Here is a 20,008-nt window from a genome sequence, read left to right on the forward strand (position 1 = left end):
AAAGAACAGAACCATAAGCAAATATAGCTAATGATACGCCTACTGAAGGGTTTGGGGTGAAGTGACCTGACGTGGGATGTGCGTGGCAGTGATAAAGCAAGTATAGTAACATGTGCAATCACAGTGGTGGGCATAGGGTGTGGCTGCACAGTTCTGTCAACTTTTCTGTATGTTTAAACTTTTTTTTTTGGCAGGGAGAGATCTTGCTCTGTCAATCTGGGCTGGAGTACAATGGAGTCATCATAGCTCACAGCGACCTCAAACTCCTGGGCTCAAGCGATCCTCCTGCCTCAGCTTCCCGAGTAGCCGGGACTACAGGCATGCGCCACAACACCCAGCTAATCTTTCTACTTTTTGTAGAGACGAGGTCTCCGCTCTTGCTCAGTCTGGTCTGGAACTCCTGACCTCAAGCAATCCTCCTGCCTCAGCCTCCCAAGGTGCTAGGATTATAGGCTTGGGCCACAGCACCCAGCCCGTTTGAACATTTTTATAATAAACAGGTAGGTCTCTGTGAAATGAAGTGGGCTCTGGGAGTTACCCTCCACACCCGGAAGATTCAAGGCCGTGAGTTTTGATCACAGAGCCAGAGCTAGCAGCAGCCCTCATGGTCCGAGAACCCTGCTCCTTCCCCCCGGCAGCTCCTGGGGCTCAGGGGTGCAGAGCGCTGGCTTCAGCAGGGCAGAAGCAGGGCGGCCTGGGTACCTGTGGGGCATGGCATCCTGGGGTTTGGCGGCTCCCAGACAAGGCTCTGGGTCAGACCATCAGACCCCAGCTCTGGAGGGCACAGGCCATGTCCCATTTCACTCTGGCCAGGGCCTCCCATAGCACTTGGTGGGGACTTGGGAAATGTTTGTTGAGGAAAGGATGGGGACAGACAGGTAGGAAATCTGGCGGGGAAACATTGCTATAGATCATGCCCCCGTCTACTCTCTGCGTTTGTGCTAAGGGACCCAGCCCTCGCATCCACTCCAAGAAGCATTCCTGCCCCCATGAATGTGCCTGGGAACCTCAAAATTTGGGGGCAGGGACCTTAGTCCCTTCACCACAGGCATGTCCAGTGGAAGCCCAAGGGAGCCGGCCCCGTGCCGCAGCTGGACCCTCCAAGAAGCCGGAGGGAAGCAGCCTCCTGCCAGCGTCCAGGTACCCACCCCTGCCTCCCAGGAGCTGGAGGGGGGTGAACACGGACAGCCTAACCTAGCCTGGGGGTGGGCCCAGGAAGCCTTCCTGGAGGAGGTGCTGCCCATCAAAGCCCAGCAAAGAGCGCAGTGAGAGGGCTGAGGCGAGAGCTCTGGGTTGGGCAGAGGCGGGGTGGCTGCAGGAGGGAGGCCTGTGCCAGGAGGGCACTGCAGGGGCAGCGGCAGGGGCCGAGGCTCCAGGAGGGTGTGTTCTAGTGGCGGTGCTGCTTGGAGGAATGAGTGAGGGAGGGAATGAATGAGGGGCCCAAAGACTGGCTGAGGTGGAGAAAACCAACTTCTCCTTCTACAGTGAATGTTCTCTCGCAGCAGGAAAGGGAGACACAGACAGATGCCAACACATGCTGGTCCCTGTGCCACCCCCAGGACTCAGTAGTCACAGGACTGTGCTGAAGAAGGCACACCAGCCCAGAAGGGGCCAGGAGGACTGGGTGTCCCCCGTCCTCAGCCGCCACTAGAGCCTGGGCCGGCGCCAAGCTCCCGGCTGCTGACTCAGGGCCGGCCGGCCAGCTCAGCATTCCTGCCTGGCCCCGCTGAATGCAGCTATTGAAACTCTTTGGAGGGGGGGACAGGCCACAGACCACACCCCCAACCAGAGCCTTCGGGTGCACCGTGGGCTCTGCTCTCAGGGGACAGTGCAGGCCCTGGGGTCAGTCAGAGGGAGCTCTGGCTGCCAGCTACTGCTCTGGGGGTGTCTGGGACCAAGGACAGTCCTGGGTAAGCTGGCTGGCATCAAAGAGGGGATCCCAGTGGGAGAGAATCTTCCTAACACTCAGGACTGAAGGTCCTGGCATGGGTGACCCCAGCTGGGGGAGGGGGCTGACCCTCTGCTTATGTCACCTTGTGTAGGTTGGGGTGCTGCAGGGGCTCTAGGGGCTGTCCCACCTCCCCCATCAGACTGGCGCTTTCCCACTAGATAGGGGCTCGAGATGTATGGGCTCGGTCTCCTCCATCAGACAGGGAGCTGGGCGGGGAGAGGGGCAGTTTGGAGCCTTGGCCATCAGACCCGGAGCTCCCCAAGCCCAGCCTTTGTCTCCTCCTCAGTTTAACACGAGAATGGTGTCCGGCACCCAGCCTCGGCCTCTGCTGGTGGGTCCAGATAAAGCACCCCACCCTCCCATCCTCCCCCACTCCTGGCCTTTGCCCCCCCAGCTGGGATCTGGCCCCCAGCCTGGCTGCGTGGGCCTGCATGAGTCAGCTGTGCTTTTTGCAGGTATGGGGGAGGGCCGGGTACCATGAAGCCAGTGCAGGTTGTCACCCTTTGGTGGATGCTACTGCTGGTGTCCAGGCTGGGGGCCACCAGGAAGGGGTCCCCAGAAGAGGCCTCCTTCTACTATGGAACCTTCCCACGTGGTACGTCCACTCCTGTGTTGGTCCACCCTCCATCCGTCTGTCTGTCTGTCTACTTTGGCTGACTTGCCAAGGAGTTTGGTTTTAGCTTCCTGACTAGTAGGACGGGAAACATAACTCCATGCGGTTATAAAATAAAAGAAGTTCCTAACAGACTTTTTTAAAGTTATTAAAAATTATACAGATAAAAATGCTAATTAGAGCTAAAATTGTGCAAAAAAAGTTTTTAATATATTGTATCTTCCCCCACCCTGGCTCACAGGCTCCCACTCCTAGGAGACAAGGCCCAAGTGACAGGAGGTGGGTGGTGCGGAGGGGCCGGCCCTGAGGCCTGGGAGGCACAGCCCGGGGTCTGGCCAGGCGGAGCCGGGTCCCAGCGTGGGTCTCTACCGTAGGCTTCTCCTGGGGCGTGGGCAGCTCCGCCTACCAGACGGAGGGCGCCTGGGACCAGGATGGGAAAGGGCCCAGCATCTGGGACGCCTTCACGCACAGCGGGAAAGGGAAGGTGCTTGGGGATGAGACAGCGGATGTGGCCTGTGACGGCTACTACAAGGTCCAGGTGAGTGGGGGGCGTGTGTACCTAGCTGAGAGGCGGGGAGGGATGTATTGGCGGATCCCAGGTGACAATGTCAACCCAGTGCTCTGCCAAACACCCCCTACCCCGATGCAAAGGTGGTGGGGTCATGGTGGCTGGGGGTTGGGGGTTGGGGTGGTGCCAGAATGTGGGGGCACGACGTAGGAGGAAAGGAAACAGGGCCTCACCTGAGCCAGGGCCTTCGTCCAAGGGATGGGCAGCAGAAGACTGATGCCAGGGCCTCTGTAGGCCACAGTGGCCTCAACCCCTGGGCCCTGTGTGGCAATTGTGCCCCTGTGGAGAACCCACTTTCCTCTGTGGATGGCTTCTTGGGGGATTCATCCCCCAAGTTTATTAGGAACACCCTCAAAGTGTCCCCCCTGACATTTTAGTTGACTCTTGGCGTATCTCCCGCATGAAGTGGAAGCAGGTAGTATCACCTCTATTGTGTAGATGAGGAAACAGGACCCTCCTCACTCGCTAAGAGCTGCAGACAAAGCGAGCCTTGGCCCTGGGGCATGATGGACCCCTGCCGCCCCCCTTCCCCCACCCAGGGCCCCAGGTGACCTGGCCTTGCCTCCCCTCCCTTGTCTGCACAGGAGGACATCGTTCTGCTGAGGGAGCTGCACGTCAACCACTACCGGTTCTCCCTGTCTTGGCCACGGCTCCTGCCCACAGGCGTCCGAGGTGAGCTAGGGCGGCCCCTCCTGCGCCCAAGTGCAGCCCCTTTTGGCCACGTTGGCTTTGCAGGGACACCACAGAGTCCTGGGGAGGGAGACCAGCCCATGAACATGGTTGCTGATGGCAGCAGCTCCCACAGGTTCTGCAGGAAACCGGGCTCCCGGGTGTCTGTCCCACTCTCGGAGACTCAGAACGCTGGTGGGCTGAGGGTGCCGTGAGGCCTGCAAAAAGCCACAGGGCAGGAACGCTGCACTCCAGAAGGCCAAGGCCAAGGCCCTTCCTCGTAGAGTCCTCTTTTATTTCTCCTACAGCGGAGCGGGTGAACAAGAAGGGAATCAAGTTCTACAATGCTATTATCGATGCCCTTCTGAGGAGCAACATCACCCCCATCGTGACCTTGCACCACTGGGATCTGCCACAGGTGAGGGCCCAAGGGCAGCTCAGCTAGGCAGGAAGGGGCTGATTTGAGGAGCTGGGGTTGCCAAGGCGGAGGCGAGACTAGGGCTGGACTCTGGCTCAGGACTCTAAGATGCGAGTGAGTGCAGGAGAAATCTCTGACGCACAGTCTTCGTCCATTTGTGCTGCTGCGGCAGATACTGCAGACTAGGTAATTTACAAAGAACAGACATTGATAATATTTCTCACAGTTCTCGAGTCTGGGAAGTCCAAGACCAAGGCACTGGCAGGTTCGGTGTCCTCACATGGCAGAAGGCAGGACAGAAAGGGTGAAAACTCTATCAAGCTCTTTTATAAACCCCATTCATGAGGGCAGAGCCCTCATGACTCAGTTACCTGCCGAAGGGGCCACATCTCCCAAGACTGTTGCGTTGAGGATTAAGTTTCAACATGAATTTGAGGGGACAAAAACATTCAAACCACAGCACTCACCCATGGCAGAGAAGTCACGCTGGTTTAGCTGATGTTTCTAATACGTGCAAAGTGTGAATCCTGATGCAGGAGATGGAGACGTGGCTTCAGGGAGGTGTGGGGGGCGGGGGGGGCGGGGAGAAGGTGGGGGTCCCACTAGCACTTGGGAGGGTCTGGGCGGGCAGTGGGGAGAGGGTGTTCTGGCTGGAGGGAGCATGGCCAGGGGGCAGTAGGGGCTGAGCAAGTGGCTCAGTTGGAGTCTGGGGAGCAGGCGGGGTGGGAAGGCGAGGGGTCGCAGGTGTAGCTTGGGGCCGCACCTGGAAGGCTCCATTGCTGAGCTAAGATGACTGGGAACTGGGTTTCCTCTGTGGGAAGGGGAGCCACCCCGACGCCTCTAGCTGGGGCGGGGGGCAGAGCAGGCTTCAGGGAGATGAATTGGAAACCTCCTTCTGGCTTCTTCCTTGGATAATTGCTTTCACTAGCCTGCCCCTTTAGCATCCCTTCAAACCCACCAAGGACAGCACGGCAGGTAATCTGCACAGCGTGACAAATCTTGGGAAAATCCTGCCCTTGTGAGCAGACCTTTGGGTGGGGAGAGCCCACCACTGACAAAGGCAGACCCTGCCCCATGACAAGGCTGCTGGGAGGTGTGGACATCTGCACAGCTCTGAGTTCTCATTAGAGCTTCATGCCCAGTGTCAGATCTCATTGCTTCAGAACTATATTCAAGGTGCTTTTTCCATTATCAGACTCCTTTCCCCTGGCGAATTTTCTTAAATATTCAACCTGTCACCTTCCTTCCAAGCACCAGAGTCTCACACTTCCTCTGCTGCCTCCCTCTTGTTTGTATGAGGACTGTCACACAGCTGATCTCCACATTTAAATCACTGCCACTGTCTTCCCTGGGGCACTTGCCTCTCTGTTCACAGCTGCTCCAGGTCAAATATGGCGGGTGGCAGAACCTGAGCATGACCAGCTACTTCAGGGATTACGCCGACCTGTGCTTCGAGGCCTTTGGGGACCGGGTGAAGCACTGGATTACTTTCAGTGATCCTCGGGTACGCAGGGCCCCTCTCCGGGTGGGAAAGCCCACTTCCCACACCAAAGAGCTCCCTGCTGCTTCTTACGGGACCTGTGGTCCCCGCTTGCTGTCCCCGTAGGCAATGGCAGAAAAAGGCTATGAGACCGGCCACCACGCACCGGGCCTGAAGCTCCGTGGCACTGGCCTGTACAAGGCGGCACACCACATCATTAAGGTGAGCTGGGCCCTGTGGGTGCAGGGATGAGCTCCGGCGTCAGCTCAGCCTGCGCCAGGGGTGGGAGCCCGAGCTCAGCCCTCTGCCGCTCCACCTCCCAATCAGCACACCCCACAGCACCTTCCGTTCTCTGGGGACTTATGGAGGGCATGTCCTGTCATCCCGCACTCTGTTGGGCACTGGCTGAGATGTTATCATGGCTGCCAAGAGTTTACAGTCTAGCCAAGGGGATGGAGCACATACATGTGGAAATTTGTCACCTACAGATCCAAGCTGTCTTGCAAGGAATGGTGACAGGAGGAAGGGGGCGTGTGACATTGAGGGCTAAAATCTTCAATGAATGAGGGGAAGTAACTGGGGTTGATCAGAGACAGCAGTAAGAGGGGTTAGGAGAGGTCCTCTGACAGCATGGACTTCAAAGGACCTGGGGTTTTTGAAGGAGGAAGGAAAAACAGTTTAGAAGCAGCAATGAAGAACAGGGCAGACTCCACCCTGTTCCCGGGACTGAGGTGTGCGGAATGTGAGGGAAAGAATGGCTTCTGCCGGGGAAAGCTGCAGTGCACGGTCTTTAGGGCGTCGATCAGGAGTCAAGGACACATCCAGAGAAGATGTCGATGGCCACGGACCATGAGGACAAACTACAGGAAAGGTTCAAGGCGGTGGGACGGGAACTGGGTCACATGACAGGACATGTGTGAGGATACAGATGAAGATGGCAGGGGAACAGGGATGCGAGGCCGGGATTGGCCCCCAGGGACACTTAGCAGAAGGTGGACAATTTCTTCAAGACAAGGAGCCCCTGGGTCACACACCAGATCCTCAAACTCATGTCAGGAAGAGAGAACTTTCTTGTTCTTTCTATATTTAGCTTATGATTTCTTAAGCTGTGAGTATTTAAAGGGCAGAACTCTGCATATATCTTTAATAACGAACATGGAAGTCGTTTTTCAGCCCTTCTTTTCTATAAAAGGTAGCGAGCTAAAGAGATGTGATTCTGATGTTGTTTTGACATGTTCCGCTTCATTGGACAATCCCACGATTCCCTGTTTTTCTGGCTGGTCATTGCTGGCCAGCAAAGAGGGAGTGTAAGGAGACAGGGCTGATAAACATAGGTTGTCTGAGTCAACAACCAGACTCTCAAATTGTGCAGCCTTGAGATATTCAGTTCTTCTAAGTCCGTGCTTCTCAAACTGCAGCAAGCATCAGAATCATTTTATAAATGATCATTAACACAGATTGCTGGGCCCCACTCTCAGAGTGCCTGATTCAGTAGGTCTGGGAAAGGGCCCATGAATTTGCATTTCTATCAAGTTCCCAGTGGATGTTCTTGTTCTGGAGACCACACGTTGAGAACCACGGTCCTAGATTACCTCCCATCTCTCTTAGATGCTGAATTAGCCTTTGAAATAGCCTCTTAGACAGGCACTGGTAGAATATGAAGAGAAGGCAGTTTGGCATACTTTAGATTCCATTTCTCAAGACTTTCGGATGCATAGTATTTTCCTAACATACCGAGCACCTATAGGAAAGTACCACCCAGGTGCTACAGAGGACAAACAGGAACCAAACAAGAAACTTCAGCAAAAAAATCTTAGAAACAACAAATAACAACACAAAGTTGTTTATGCCAGACTTAGACCAAATTTCATCTACAGTTCAAAGAAAATAAGTGCCCCCAGAGGTCCAAGGGCTATGGATTGGGATAATCAAGGCTGGATTTATGAAAATGCTAGGTCTTAAGCTGGATCTCTAGAGTTAGGAAGGAGAGAAAGGCCACCCCAGACTGAAAGGGAGAAAATGAACAATTAATTTCTAATCCTTTTTCAGGCCCACGCCCAAGCCTGGCATTCTTATAACAGGACATGGCGTAGCAAGCAACAAGGTGAGCTGTAACCCAGTGTATGGACTGAGAACAGACAAGTGCCCAGAGAAGCAAAGTCACACACATACCTTTTCTTTCTTTCCTTGTAAGGTCTGGTGGGGATTTCACTGAACTGCGATTGGGGGGAGCCTGTGGACATGAGTAACCCCAAGGACGTAGAGGCTGCTGAGCGATACCTACAGTTCTGCCTGGGCTGGTTTGCCAACCCCATTTATGCTGGTGACTACCCCCAAGTGATGAAAGACCAGATTGGTGAGCCAAGTCACATTTTTAAACTCCAGATACCACAGCAGTGGTTGTTGGGCCCAAGTGAAATGAGCAAAAGTTCACTAGACTTGGGTGAGGCAAAGAATTGAAAACTGGTTATTTGAATTGGCAGGGAGGGACCCCAAAAAATCCCTAGACCTAGAAATTGAGAACTTTCAGACCCAGGAAAAAAATTGGCAGCTCTTTGGGCTGCTGTCTCATGTCCTGCTGTCCTGTGTCTCCTCCTGCTCCACTCCACTTCCCCTGCAAAGGGGCAGAGGAGTCAGATACTATCACAGGCCAGGGGCAGTTCTAGTGTCAGTTCTTTCTATTGTTGGATGAATACTTTCCAAGCTCTGGTTTCCAGAGTGTCGGAGAAAGAATAAATATAAGTAAAGCTCACAGGGCTATATCAGCTTGGATGTTTTTAACTGCCACATAACAAAAACTTCTACCTAAAATGGCTGAAAAAGTAGGGAATTTATCATCTCATCTGAGTCCAGAAGAGGGTGACCCAGGGCAAGTTAATCCAGCCATCAGGGATCTCTGAGGACCAGGCTCTTGCCATCTTTCCATTCTGGCCCCGTTAGCCCATCAGGCACTCCCCATAGCCACAAAGTGATTGCAGCATCTCCAGGCATCACATCTTTACACATCAACACTCAAAAAAGACAGAAAAAGGGAACTGCTCTGTCATATCTGTTTACATTTTGCCAATCAATTTTTTCCCCAATTTTTTTATCCTGGAAAAATACACATTACAATAAAATTTACTATCTTAACCATTTTTAAGCATACAGTTCAGTGGTATTAAAACATTCATAATGTGCAACCATCACCACTCTCCATCTCCAGCACTCTTTTCATCTTGTAAAACTAGTAACTTTATACCTGTTAAACAATAACTCTCCCATTCTTCTCTTCCCCAGCCCCTGGCGGCCACCATTCTGCTTTCTGTCTCTTATGATTCTGACTACGCTAAGTACCTCATATAAGTGGAATCATACGGTATTTTTCTTTGTGTGACTGGCTTATTTAACTTAGCATAATGTCCTCAAGGTTCATCCCTTTTGTAACATGTCAGAATTTCCTTCCTTTTTAAGGCTAACATTCCATTGTATGCATATACTGTATTTTGCTTACCCATTCATCCATCCATGGACACTTGGGTTGCTTCCATGTTTTAGCTTTTATGAATAATGCTATGAACATGGGTATACAAATATCTTGAAGCTCACCTTTCAACTCTTTTGGGTACATAAGCAGGAGTGGAACTGTGGGACCATAAAATAAATGCTATTTTTAATTTTTTGAGTAACCACCATCCTGTTTTCAACAATGGCTGTACCACTTTACCTTGCCAGCAATAGTGCATAGCGTTCCAATTACTCCACATCCTCGCCAACACTTATGTTTTTTTATATTAATAGTAGCTAACCTAATGGATGTGAGGTAGTATCTCCATTGTAGTTTTGATTTGCATTTCCCTAATGACTAATGACGCTGACCAACTTTTCATGTGCTTATTAGCCACTTGTATGTCTTCTTTGGAAATAATGTTAATTCAAGTTCTTGACCCATTTTTGAATCAAGTTGTTTTTGTTGTTGAGTTTTAGGATATATATATATTATGGATATTAATCTTTTATCAGATATATGACTTGCAAATATTTTATCCTATTCTTTGGGTTGCCTTTTTACTGTTGATAGTCTTTTGATGCACAAATTTTTAAAATTTCCATGAAGTCCAATGTATCTATATTTTCTTTTGTTGCCTGTGCCTTTGGTGCCAGAGCTAAGAAATAATTGCCAAATCCAATGTCATGAAGCTTTTGCCCTGTTTTCTTCTAAGTTTTATAGTTTTAGGTTTTATATTTAGGCCTCTGACCCATTTTGCGTTAATTTTCTTATATGGTGTTGGTTAAGAGTCCAACTTCATTCTTTTGCATTTGGATATCCAGTTCCTAGCATCATTTGCTGAAGACTGTCCTTTCCCCACTGAATGGTCTTGGTACCCTTGTCAAAAGTCATTTGACCATATACCCAAGGGTTTATTTCTGGGCTGTCCACATCGTATTCTACTGGTCTTTATGCCAGTACCATACTGTTTTGATTACTGTAGCTTTGTGGTAAGTTTTAAAATCAGGAAGTGTGACTCCTCCAGCTTTGTTCTTTTTCAATATTGTTTTGGCTTTTCAGGGTCCCTTGAGATTCCGTATGAATTTTTAGATGAGTTTTTCTATTTCTGCAAGAAACATCAGTGGGATTTCGACAGGGATCACATTCAATCTGTAAATCACTTTGGCTAGTATTAACATCTTAATGATATTAGGAACATGTGATATGTTTCCATTTATTTGTTTTTTTTCCATTTCTTTCAGCAATGTTTTATAGTTTTTACTGTACAAGTCTTTTACCTCCTTGCTCAATTTCTAAGTATTTTATTCTTTTTGATGCTATTGCAAGTGAAATTATTTTCTTAATTTCCTTTTCAGATTGTTCATTGTTAGTGTAGAGAATGCAACTGATTTTTCTGTGTTCCCTCTGTATCCTGTTCAATTGCAGAATTCATTTATTAGCTCTAATAGGATTTTTGTGGAATCTTTAGAGTTTTCTACATATAAGATCATATAATCTGTGAACGGATATAATTTTACTTCTTCCTTTCCAATTTGGATGCCTTTTATTTCTTTTTCTTGCCTAAATACTCTGGTTAGAACACCCATTACTACATTAAATGGAAATAGTAAAAGCAGGCATCCTTGCCTTGTTGCTCTTACCCGATTTTAAGAACAAGGAAAATCTTCCCAAGAAACAGCTTTTATCCCCAGCTGACTTCCTTCCCTTCATGCTTCAAGGGACAGAACTGTCACATATTCAGCTGATGCCCTAGGACCACCATGACTAGGGCCCCAGATGCTGGGAAGGGGCCAGGACTCCTATAACGACGTGGTCCCTTGGAAGGTGGTGAGGAAGAAGGCAAGGAAGATAGGCATGGGCCTACTGGGTAGGCCACCAGCAGTGTCTGGTCATGGGAATCTAAACATACATTATCTCTGATAAGAAAGAGGCAAGGATAACGTTGAACTAGATTACAATTTCACACAACAAGGCTATTTTAGATGTTTGACTAAGAATACTCAACATTTCAAAAATTTCCCTTTCTAAAGCACCATTTATCAGACTTATCTAGACTAGGAAGCATCAAGTTCTAATTCCAACTCTGCCACCAACTAGTGAGTGACCGGTGCTTTACCTCTTTGGGTCTCAATCTTATCATCTGAAAATGAAGGCATTAAACAAAATCTTTAAAAATCTTTTGGCAATAACCAGTTCTGTGACATGTCTACACACATATAGTCAAAATCTTGAGAATAATTTCCTCAAGATACACAAGGAAAAAGCCACCATGAAGGGACACTGCCCACTTCCCTGCAGACACACATTATCATTCACACAGTGCATTTGCTCTCTTGGGATCCTCAGAGGCCACTGCAGGTGCCTCCACAGGATTGCGCTGAAAAGCCAGATTTGTCAGAGAGCAGTTCTTGGGCTTAAGGTCAATAATCCCAGCCCCTACCAACTCCAATTTTGTGACGCTACAAGTGGGAAAGGGGCTGAACTTTTCCTTTGTACCATGTGGAAAGAAGAATCCTCTAAGCAGTTTAGATTTACTTAGGTAGTGAAAGCATTCTGCCTGAAATTGTGTTGTCAACTTACTTCTAGGCCTCTTGGAAGAACTCTTTTACTCACAATAAATATACCAACAAAAGTTATCTCTAGACCCGTGCTGCCCAATAGAACTTTCCACAATGACAGAAATGTCCTATATCTGCATTATCTAATACAATAGCTTCTAGCCACCTGTGTCTATTTAATTAAAATATTCTAAAATTTTTTTGCATAGATTATACAAGGATATGTTTCAAATTTTTTAAAGTACAAAGTGAAAAGTTAACCCTCCCACCCCTCCCCTGTTCCCATCCTCCCCAGAAGGAAGTATACTTCGCATGTGAGCAAAAACATTGCTGTTTGGTCAGTATGTGTACTTATTAATGTAAGCAACACTCAATCTTTTTTTGACATAAACATATATCTTGCCAATCTTTCCGTGTTAGTATATACAATGCTGCTTCATTTGTTCTAATGGCTTCACAGTGTTGTACTGATGAATATTTCATTATTTATTTAACCAGTTCCTGCTGACAGACATGTAGGTTGTTTCCAATCTTTTGCTACTCTAGTCTAGTCTAGTCAGTCTACAATAAAGATCCTTGTACACACATTCTTTTACATTCATGAGTTAACTGTAGGGTAAACAGATTTGGAATTGGTCGGTGAAAGGAAATACATTTTTAAATTTTTGAAAGATAGGACAAAATTGCCCAACCCAGAGGTGGTGTCAGCTGATACTACCAATAACGGATGAACGTGTCCATGTCCCTTCCATACCATTAGTGTCCTTCCAGTTCCCTTCCCAGAGGCAGCTAAAATTACCAATTTTTCTTTTCTTTTTTTTTTTTTTTTTTTTTGAGACAGAGTCTCGCTCTGTTGCCCGGGCTGGAGTGCTGTGGCGTCAAGCTCACAGCAACCTCAAACTCCTGGACTCAAGCAATCCTGCCACAGTCTCCCAAGTAGCTGGGACTACAGGCATGTGACACCATGCTCAGCTAATTTTTTTCTATATATATTTTTAGCTGTCCAGATCATTTCTTTCTATTTTTTTTTTTAGTAGAGACGGGGTCCTGCTCTTTCTCAGGCTGGTCTCAAACTCCTGACCTTGAGCAATCCTCCCTCCTCGGCCTCCCAGAGTGCTAGGATTATAGGCGTGAGTCACTGTGCCTGGCCTAAAATTACCAATTTTTTATGTAAGGAATAATATGAGTCCAACTCTACTTTTTCCCAGATGGCTACTCAGTTGTGTATACACCACTTATCGAATAATCTGTGAAAATATTACTTTTAAGCAACATAAACTTTTAAATTTTTTGGATAGTATTTACATTTCAAAATTCCAGATTGAAAGGCTAAGGTTATATTTTCCATGCAGATGAATCCTAAAGTCCAGCTTTTATGTCAACATGTCAGTATCATCAGGACACATAACAAAGTGGTTGTGGCAAAATAATACTTTGTTAAATTCTGCTTTTCTCTCTCAATAGGAAGAAAGAGTAAAGAGCAAGGCCTGGATATGTCGAGGTTACCAGTGTTCTCACTCCAGGAGAAGAGCTACATTAAAGGCACATCTGATTTCTTGGGATTAGGTCATTTTACTACTCGATACATCACAGAAAGGAACTACCCCTCCCGCCAGGGGCCCAGCTACCAGAATGATCGTGACTTAATAGAACTGGTTGACCCAAACTGGCCAGATCTGGGGTCTAAATGGCTATATTCTGTGCCGTGGGGATTTAGGAGGCTCCTCAACTTTGCTAAGGTGATTATCACATTAAACTATTTAACGGACATTTAGACCTGAATTCATGGTCTCACAGCTGAAGCTCAGGTGTCTACATTTGAAAGTTAACAAAACAGAATAAACCTAGTTACTCATATTTCAGAGGCTATCCAGACATAGGCCTTACAGACTAGTGCCTACTATGAATAACCATTTTTATGTATATAACTTTAGCTAAAAGTCTTATCCCAAATTTATTTTGCTACCCTTCTCACCTAAAATGGAAAATGTGGGAAAGAACAAGACCTGAAGTACACTTCCCCTTCAACAATGCTAATTTACTGAGATATTCTTTCATATGAACTTGCCTCCTGCCTACATTCATCTCTACACAAACATGTTATCTGACATCTACCATAGAAATGCTAAAATACACTCGATTAGAATGTGGCAGTCTTAAATATGTATTCCTACATGAGCTCCTGACTCAGAAACCTACCTATAAGTCAGAATTTTTAAGATATTCTTTACTGTGACTTACTTTCAGACTCAATATGGCAGTCCTCCTATATATGTGACAGAAAATGGAGCATCTCAAAAATTACACTGTACTCAATTATGTGACGAATGGAGAATTCAATACCTTAAAGGATACATAAATGAAATGCTAAAAGGTGAGATACAAACCAAGACTGTCTTCACTTATTTTTGTATTTAACTAAAAATCTGATAACACACATGATCAACTAAAACTTGCTTCTAAATCTTATAAATGAAAACATTTTAATATTATCTTCACAATATTATTTTTCTAAATTAATGAAATGTATTAAAAATGGAATAATTGTCTTTGCAGCTATAAAAGACGGTGCTAATGTAAAAGGATATACTTCCTGGTCTCTGTTGGATAAGTTTGAATGGGAGAAAGGATACTCAGAAAGATATGGATTCTACTATGTTGAATTTAATGACAGAAATAAGCCTCGCTATCCAAAGGCTTCAGTTCAATATTACAAGAAGATTATCGCTGCCAATGGGTTTCCCAATCCAAGAGAGGTAGGCCTAATTATTGTGTTATTTGTTCTGAATTTTAGAAGAGCTAGGCAGCAGGAACACACAAAGAGCTTGGCAAGCATCTTTCCTCCACGAAGGAAGACAGAGGTGTGCAGTATGGCCCCTTTGTCTCTTCCCCACTTCTCGCCACCCCTTTGCTCATTTGCTTAGAATGGAGCAAGCATGCCTTAAACTTCAACCTAACACCTAGAACATTAAGGGCATGACTGGGGATTAGGCAGGAGTCCCCTTTGCTTTAGATTATGATAGGGCAAAATCAATAGAGACTCTAGTTAAATGTTATTCTAAATGTGCCTTAATGCAAACAAATACTACCTACTCTTCAATATATATAAAAGCAGTTAAGTAAATTGAATGCATAATAAGCATATCATTTTCATTTATTTTCCCATCAAACAACAAAGTCATACAAACATACTGGCTTCAAAAAATGAGATTAAAATAATCAAACTTAATAATCCTTTAGAACCTACCAAACACTTTCAATAACCTAAAAATTTTTCTGTAAGCCCTCTATATGTTGCTGCACCTCTTGGAAGGGAATATAATTTACAGTGTAATTTTAAAAAATAAATCTCACTTGTTTACCAAAATTATTTTAAGCTGAGCGCAGTAGGACTATAAATGGAAGTAGTAACGGATAGCTATGAGGAATTTGCTACTTTTACATTATTAGAAAAGCACTAGGTTGTACGCTCCTCAAGAATAAAGGCTGTGTTCTTCGACTCCTTGACTATAATCCACATAGATGTGCAATAAGTATTAACTAATTTAAACTAGTGGAAGATTTTTTTTTTAATATTTATTTTTACCACACATTTATTCCAAAAATGATTTGAAAAGAGCAAAAAATTAATCCAATACAACATTACTTAACAAGTGGGTTTTCACTAGGTGGAAAGTTGGTACCTCAAAGCCTTGGAAACTTGCTCTATCAACAACCAGATGCTTGCTCTAGGTGAGTATATTTTAATTCTTTTGACAATTAAACTACATAATTATACATATAATGATGTTACCAAAATCTCAAAATGTGGATCTACCTGAAGTCAATCTTCCAAAACCACTTATAATTAAAAATGAGGCCAGGCTCAGTAGCTCATGCCTATAATCTCAGCACTTTGGGAGGTCAAGGCAGGAGGATCACTTCCTGGCCAGGAATTTGAGACCCTGGTCTACAGAAAAAAAAAAAAAAAAAAAATTAGCCAGGCATGGTGCCGGGTGCCTGTAGTCCTAGCTATGTGGGAGGCTGAGGCAAGAGGATTTCTTGAGCTCAGGAGTTTGAGGCTGCAGGGCTGCAGTGATGATGCCACTGCACTATAATGATGCCACTGCACTCTAGCCTAAGCAACAAAGCGAGACTCTGTCTCAAAAAAAAAAAAAAGATTTTTTTTTCTTTACTTTGAAGCACTGTCAAATTTTTATTTTATAAGCATTTTAAATATAAAAAATCCACCATGAAAGAAATATTTTATCTACTTTAGTTTTACCTTTTCTGAATCCTACTGTAAATTTATATACCTATTGTTTTTGTTATAGTGGGCTCGGGGAAGGAGGGGAAAAGTCAACTATTACACCAAATGGAAGGAAGAAAAGCCAAAGTACACTCCAGATCTTATATCTACTCATTCAGCAAGTAATTATCAAGCACTCACTGTTTCCTAGGGAGTGTTTTAAGCCCTGGAGATATAGCAATGAATAAAAGAAAGTTCCTACCCTCATAAAAGGCATCATTTCTTACACAATGGGATCTAAAAGGATCAGAGACATAGAATAATCAAAATGCAACATGCATCAAGAAACACCAACACATATCATTTGTTTTTTTGAATTTTTTCTTTATATCTCCATAAGAGCAATCAGAGAAATAAAATTCATGTTTTAACAAACTCATCTTTGATGTGGTATCAGAGGGGGAAAGTGCAAGACCAAATCCTACCAATCCAGCTATTTTTACAGGCCAATATATCAACATGAAGCAACCCCCACTCCGAAATCTAAATATTAGTAACTAGGCAATATTAAGGATATATATTCTATTAAACTAAAATAAACTGAATGTACAGATGTGATAGAGAATTTACTGATGAGCCTATGAACTCTATGAGAGCATGTCCTGTGCCTTATTTAATTCAGAACCAGAGTGCGCAGCACACAGCCTAAAAGTGGGTATTGCATAAATGGCCACTACTATATTAATGCACATGAAATATGCTTATCATCTAATTCTTAAAGATTATTAACTATGCAAGAATTACCATAAAAAAGTTCAATATAGAAATTCCTATACCTCCTAAGATAGATAATAACATCTTTAAAAGGCTGGAAATGTTTCCCAATGATTTTTCCTTCACAAATACCCCCAATAAAAATTGTAAGAACCATGGAATATGGCTACATATTCTAAGATTAACTGATGGTAAGTATATGTATTGAGAGACATTTAGACTATTACAGTACCTGTGGAAAGACCAAATTTAGAAATTCTTTCTTTAGCCCATATTTTCTGAAATATTTTACAAAGCTCTCACATAATTTTTAAATAACATTGAATTCACCAGGTTCTATTTTATGGCAAATGAGAATAATTAGAAAATTAGATGCCATTTTTCAAGTTATTCCAATACAGTTAAAAATTTTAGGATGAAGCTATATTTGCTAAAATGATCATATTCTCATTTGTGGTGGTTGTTCTCTTTACCACTGCAGAGCCGTTGCTAAGTCACATGCAGATGGTTACGGAGATTGTGGTACCTACGGTCTGCACACTCTGTGTACTTATTGCTGCTGTTCTCCTAACGCTCCTCCTGCGGAGGCAGAGCTGAGACAGGATCATCAATTTTGGAGCTTCATCTTTCATAGAGAATCTTCAGGATCTTCCTCTCTTTTCTGCTTTGAAGGTTTACATATATTTCTGTTTTCAGGCTCTACAATAATTAACTTTTTTCTTTCTCTCATTCTTTTTGGCTAGTGCTGGGATTTAAGAATCAGAAAATAAAAATAAGCATAAATGAAATAAAAATCACTTGTAATCCCACCCCTCCCAAATGTTAAGATTTTGCTGTATATTATGAATGTATTTTCATTTTACAAAAATGGGATCATAGTATACAAACTGTTTTGTGACTTGATATTTTTTCGTTTTTAAATCTGTCCAGAAATATTACTGTATAAATGATTGCCATCTCAGCACTGTCCTATACATGATGGACAGACTCAATCTATAGATAACCATCCTTTCAGGTTGTAAATACTATTAGCCAACAAGGGAAAAGCACTAGAAGGGTGCCAAGTGAATGAGCACATACACTTTTCTGAGTAAACTTCTTACACTAAATTCAACTTACTTTACTCAATGAAATACCTCAAAGAAATATTTGAAGTATTAAATATATATTTAATTTATTTATTCTCGAGGTAACTAGATATTTTGTTTTTTTAAACAAAGGTCTATTTTATTTGTAACTATGTTAAAATGCTAAAATTAACTAATTTCCATTTATTTAGGGACAAAACATGGCTTAAGAAAGAATGATATCAGGCATTTTACTCATTATCTGATTTTAATATTGTTTCTTAAACCCCAAAACAGTAACATAGTGAAAATGTTATTCCTTTAATTCTTTTGGTTAATATGATCTCAAATCAAAACATTTTAAAAAGAGTATTTGCTTCTGGAGTTTAGTCCTACATCATTGGGCTGGGGTAAAATTGTTTTTAACAAAACTTGACTTTCTATGTCAAATCGATATGTCTGTTCAGTGTTTTTCTCTTCCATCAATGTTTTTGAAATCAAACTTACTTTCTACCATATATATAGATTTAAGTGCAAAAACCTTACCATTCAATTTTTTTTCATTTCTCTGGTTTTAGGATTAAATTGACCTATTAAGTTGACTACAAAAGGTAGAAAGAAAATTAAAGACTTGCACTGCTCAATAACATCTGGTAAGCCTTTTATGTGATTACTGATAAATAATCCCTATTCCTAATGTATTAAAAATCAGTATTTATGTTGTAGAAAGAACTAAAACATAAAGTAATTGCTACAAAGTATTTGAAGAGAATAAAAAGTAAACATGCATACCTTACAGAGGACCCCATCAGCATACTTCACTTGAAATGCACCTGGCTGCATGTAACCATGTTAGTAAAGAACATCCTTTCTTCCAGGCTACTGTTTAGTGTTAATTCGGAAAAATCTGTAACCAGAGAGTGAGATCAAAATTGCTTAACACGCTGCTGACTTTTCTACCATGTATAATGCTGAATTTTTCAATAGCGCAGCAATTGAGAGATAATCTGAATGGCATGTATCTTCTACTTTAAGAGAATTCGTTAGAAAAAAAAATCAGAACAACTGCTTTAAATATTAAACCCTTGTAATGCATTTAAAACATGATTAATCAAACTAAAATATGAAGCATATTTTTAAAAAGTTATATATTTTAATTTGGGAACTTTATTTTTTGTGCCACATCAACTAGAGTTAAACAACTTTCTTCCACTTTTAACATAAATTTCAGAAAAAATTTTGTATTTAAGATTTGCAGTCTTAGGGCTAGACATATATCTATTTTTCTCTCCCAAAAATGTTTTATTTAAAAAATAAATGATCCAGGCCAGGCGCAGTGGCTTATACCTGTAATCCTAGCACTTTGGGAAGCCAAGACAGGAGGATCACTTGAGCTCAGGAGTTCAAGACCAGCAAGAGCAAGACCCTGTCTCTACTAAAAATAGAAAAATGATCCCAGTGTGGTGGCACACACCTGTAGTCCCTGCTACTCAGGAGGCTGAGGCAGGAGGATCACTTGAGCCCAGGTGTTTGCAGTTGCAGTGAGCTATGATGATGCCACTGCACTCCAGCCTGGGTGACAGAGCAAGAATCTGTCTCAAAAAACAGTAAAAATAAAAAATAAAATAAAATAAATGATCCAATCAACATTTTAGATAGGATTGTGTCCACTTCCTTGTGGGTCAACATTTTGATTTCATATTTTCACCATTATCAACAATCATTTACTGAGCACCCACTGAGTGAGAAGCACTCTGTTGGACACTGTTTTCCTCCCCTATTAACTTCAAATCATTATTCTCTCTTCCCATAGTGACTAAAAGTACACCTTTCTCTCTGAAGTCTCCCTGGTTTTGATGCCAACTGTTTTACTCAAGAGCACCATACCAATTACATATCTTGAAAAGCTAGTATTTGACCTAAGTGCTCAATCTAGTGAAATAAAAAGTCTAACTTTTTAAAAACATACGGTTTTTGGCAAAAATTGAACATTTTGGGGCCTTGTTTGAATAGCCTATGACTTTTACAAATGAGATGCCCCTTCAAGAGTGGGTTTTGCTTTGGGCCAAAAGTCACTGAATAATTTCTAAATAAAAACATCAAGAATATATGATGGGTAGAAGGGGTTATAAAATTCAAGCCAAAATGGAGTTTGAGTGCATTTCCAAGTACATAAATACATGATTTCATAA

The 20,008-nt window shown here is 43.7% G+C and overlaps 2 protein-coding genes across 4 annotated transcripts in view; one reads left to right on the forward strand and one right to left on the reverse strand.

Annotated features, from left to right (window-relative positions):
- Window positions 1–1,768: 1,768 nt before the first annotated feature.
- Window positions 1,769–17,734, forward strand: LCTL (lactase like). Of its 3 annotated transcripts, XM_069458596.1 has the most exons (13): window positions 2,429–2,546; window positions 2,939–3,102; window positions 3,717–3,804; window positions 4,110–4,219; window positions 5,595–5,723; window positions 5,826–5,921; window positions 7,749–7,803; window positions 7,894–8,055; window positions 13,212–13,486; window positions 13,995–14,121; window positions 14,304–14,503; window positions 15,416–15,479; window positions 17,231–17,350. In XM_069458596.1, the coding sequence occupies exons 1-13, from the start codon at window positions 2,429–2,431 to the stop codon at window positions 17,344–17,346; spliced, it is 1,704 nt and encodes a 567-aa protein (XP_069314697.1). In that variant the 3' UTR covers window positions 17,347–17,350. The 3 variants fall into 3 exon arrangements, with proteins under 3 accessions (XP_069314706.1, XP_069314707.1, XP_069314697.1); XM_069458605.1 differs by lacking the exons at window positions 2,429–2,546; window positions 14,304–14,503; window positions 15,416–15,479 and adding an exon at window positions 1,769–1,910 and having other exon boundaries at window positions 17,231–17,734; XM_069458606.1 differs by lacking the exons at window positions 2,429–2,546; window positions 2,939–3,102; window positions 3,717–3,804; ... (2 more) ...; window positions 14,304–14,503; window positions 15,416–15,479 and adding an exon at window positions 1,769–1,910 and having other exon boundaries at window positions 17,231–17,734.
- Window positions 17,440–20,008, reverse strand: part of ZWILCH (zwilch kinetochore protein) — a 33,055-nt gene continuing 30,486 nt past the window's right edge. The window contains exons 18-19 of the mRNA XM_069458582.1: window positions 18,609–18,723; window positions 17,440–17,494 (exon numbers count right to left, since the gene is read on the reverse strand). Of these exons, the coding sequence (XP_069314683.1) occupies window positions 18,635–18,723 (89 nt within the window). The 3' untranslated portion in view covers window positions 17,440–17,494; window positions 18,609–18,634. The remainder of the gene's footprint in view (window positions 17,495–18,608; window positions 18,724–20,008) is intronic.

This window comes from Eulemur rufifrons, chromosome 2 (genome assembly GCF_041146395.1).
Source record: "Eulemur rufifrons isolate Redbay chromosome 2, OSU_ERuf_1, whole genome shotgun sequence".
Classification (NCBI taxonomy): Eukaryota; Metazoa; Chordata; class Mammalia; order Primates; family Lemuridae; genus Eulemur; species Eulemur rufifrons.

What these genes read in the sequence shown, in the direction of transcription:
- LCTL (XM_069458596.1), top strand. Translation starts at nt 2,429, where the DNA reads ATGAAGCCAGTGCAGGTTGTCACCCTTTGGTGGATGCTACTGCTGGTG. An exon ending in GGCTCCTCAACTTTGCTAAG is followed by an intron (nt 13,487 to 13,994) that starts GTGATTATCACA and finishes ACTTACTTTCAG; the next exon opens with ACTCAATATGGCAGTCCTCC. An exon ending in CAACCAGATGCTTGCTCTAG is followed by an intron (nt 15,480 to 17,230) that starts GTGAGTATATTT and finishes TTACCACTGCAG; the next exon opens with AGCCGTTGCTAAGTCACATG.